This window comes from Mandrillus leucophaeus, unplaced genomic scaffold, assembly GCF_000951045.1.
Source record: "Mandrillus leucophaeus isolate KB7577 unplaced genomic scaffold, Mleu.le_1.0 Scaffold621, whole genome shotgun sequence".
Taxonomy (NCBI): Eukaryota; Metazoa; Chordata; class Mammalia; order Primates; family Cercopithecidae; genus Mandrillus; species Mandrillus leucophaeus.
The window spans coordinates 1,506,192-1,509,009 of record NW_012106709.1 but is presented as its reverse complement, the minus strand read 5'-3'; the positions used below and the strand labels follow the sequence as shown (position 1 = coordinate 1,509,009).

Genomic DNA, 2,818 nt, shown 5'->3' with positions numbered 1-2,818 from the left:
TGCCTTAGCCTTCCAAAATGCTGGGATTATAGGCGTGAGCCACCCAGTGCCCATCTTTTTTTTTTTTTTTTAATTTTTTTTGAGACTTGTGAATAAGTTAGGAGCCTTCATTTCAAAGAGTAGATCAGCTGTTATAGCTCAAAGGATCATTTCTTCCCTAGGGAATAATTCTGAATCATCACATTTAAAGGATTTTATTCTAAAAACAAAAACCTATTTTCTCTTTTTTTGTTTTTGTTTTCTTGCAATAAGTTGGTAGTAATTTCAATTTTGAATAGTCTGGAGAGACGAATTAACTTATTACTGTTTCTACTGTAGGCTCTTCGATACTTGGCAGAATGCCGTGCAAACAGAGAAAAGATGAAAGGAGAACTGGGTATGATGTTGAGCTTACAAAATGTTATACAGAAGTAAGTACAATAGACAGTGTCTCATTTATTTACATACATACTTATGTTACTTACTTAAAGGGCCTCACTGTGTTGCCCAGGCTGGGCTCAAGCGATCTTCCCACCTTGGCTTTCCAAAGTGCTAGAATTACAGGCATGATTACTACTATTATTGGATTACTATGTTTTAATGTCCTATAGTTAACTGTTTTTAATCATTTAGCTGGCTGAGGGAGGAGAATCGCTTGAACCTGGGAGGTGGAGGTTGCAGTGAGCTGAGATCGCGCCATTGCATTCTAGCCTGGGCGATAGAACAAGACTCCATCTCAAAAAAAAAAAGAAAAAAAAAGAAATTTCAATTTTAGGTAGAGAAAAATTACAAATTATTCAGGAAGTAGTTTATTACTGTAGGAAAATGGTAAAACTGCGGAACTATAAAATAAGCAAGTTAAGATGGTGCTGGTGGGGCATTTAATATTTCATACATGCAGGACATGGTGGCTCATGCCTGAAATCCCAGCAATTTGGGAGGCCAAGGCAGGTGGATCACTTGTGGCCAGGAGCTCAAGACCAGCCTGGCCAACGTGGTGAAATCTCGTTTCTACTAAAAATACAAAAATTAGCTTGGTGTGGTGGCATGTGCCTGTAATCCCAGCTACGTGGGAGGCTGAGGCAGGAGGATCACTTGAACCTGGGAGGTGGATATTGCAGTGAGCTGAGATCCTGCCACTGCACTCTAGCCTGGGCAACAGAGCAACACTGTGTCTCAAAAAAAAAAAAGTGTATATAACCATTGTTGCTAATCTCTCATCTGTAACTGCTTTGTTTAAGTAGACAGAAGCTTGTGTGACTCTCTAGATACAGTTTTGTAGTAAATTCTTAAGTTTGTAATTAAAATAGTGAGAGTAGCCCCAGTAGCTATACTGGCAATTATAAGCATGCATACCCCCACTTTGCACATTGTTCATATGAATATGAATACTTGGCTATTTCTCCCCTTATCCTGTTGCTGCTAATGTGGAAGCCACTAGAACTGGTTTGTAAGAGAAGCCCTAAAGCCCTAAGGAATCCATTGGATATAATGGATTATCTTCTGTGCAGTGTATCTGGAATGGTTTCACCGCTGTACTATCCTTGGAGTAATTGAAAAAATAATAACTCAGGGTTTTTTTGTTTATTTGGTTGGTTTTTTGAGACAGGGTCTCACTGTGTTGCCGAGGCTGGAGTGCAGTGGTATGATCATGGCTCACTGCAGCCTCAACCTCCCAAGCTCCAGCTCTTCTCCTACCTCATCCTCCCAAGTAGCTGGGACTACAGACATGTGCCATTATACCTGGCTAATTTTTTAATTATTTTGTAGAGACATGGTCTTACTATGTTGCCTAGGCTGCTCTCCTGGGATCAAGCAGTCCTTCTGCCTCAGCCTCCCAAAGTGCTGGAATTACAGGCATGAGCCATCACACCCTGCCCAGATAGTTGTTGTTGTTGTTTTTTTTAATCGAACTAAATTCTTTTACAGGACCTCAGTTCAGAAAGGGTGCTAGAGAAGTGATCAGAAGGATAGAAGCAGTGATTAACCAGGAAGAGGAGGGCTGGTTTAAGGATGATGACAGCAGAAGCATCTTCCTTTTTTTCCTGAAGCGGGTCTAGTATGGTAATCAATAGCAACATGTGGCAATTTAAATTACTTAAAATTAATGGCAGGGTGTGGTGGCTCACACCTGTAATCCCAGCACTTTGGGAGGCAGGTAGATCACCTGAGGTAAGGAGTTCAAGGCCAGCCTGGCCAACATAGTGAAACCCCATCTCTTCCAAAAATATAAAAATTTAAAAATTAGCCAGGTGTGGTGGCGGGCACCTGTAATCCCAGCTACTCAGGAGGCTGAAGCAAGAGAATCGCCTGAACCCAGAGGCAGAGGTTGCAGTGAGCTAAGATCGCGCCACTACACTCTAGCCTGGGCGAGAGAATGAGACTCCCTCTCAAAAATAACAATAATAATAATAATAATTAAAATTAAAAACTCAGCTCCTCAGTTATATTAACCATATTCCAAGTGTTTAGTCATGTTGCTAGTGACACTATTTCCATCATCTCGGAAAGTTCTGATGTACAGTGCTACTCTGAAATTTTTCTTTTCTTGTCTTTTTTTTTTTTGAGACTGGGTCTCACTATGTCGCCTTGACTGGTGCGATGTTAGCTCAGTGCAACCTCTGCCTCACAGGCTCAAGTAATCCTCCTGCCTCAGCCTCCTGAGTAGCAGGGAGTTAGGCCATCATGTCCTGATAATTTTTTTTTGTTTTGTTGTGGGTCTCATTCTGTTGCCCAGGCTGGAGTACAATATCGTGATCTTGGCTCACTGCAACGTCTGCCTCCTGGGCTCAAGCAGTTCTCCTGCCTCAGCCTCCCAAGTACCTGGGATTACAGGCGC

General features: G+C 41.8%; 1 protein-coding gene across 1 annotated transcript in view; it reads left to right on the top strand.

Annotated features, from left to right (window-relative positions):
• ARMC1 (armadillo repeat containing 1) overlaps nt 1-2,818 on the top strand; it is a 25,591-nt gene that overhangs the window by 2,137 nt on the left and 20,636 nt on the right. Inside the window, exon 2 of the mRNA XM_012000211.1 lies at nt 319-410. Coding sequence (XP_011855601.1) covers nt 319-410 — 92 coding nt within the window. The remainder of the gene's footprint in view (nt 1-318; nt 411-2,818) is intronic.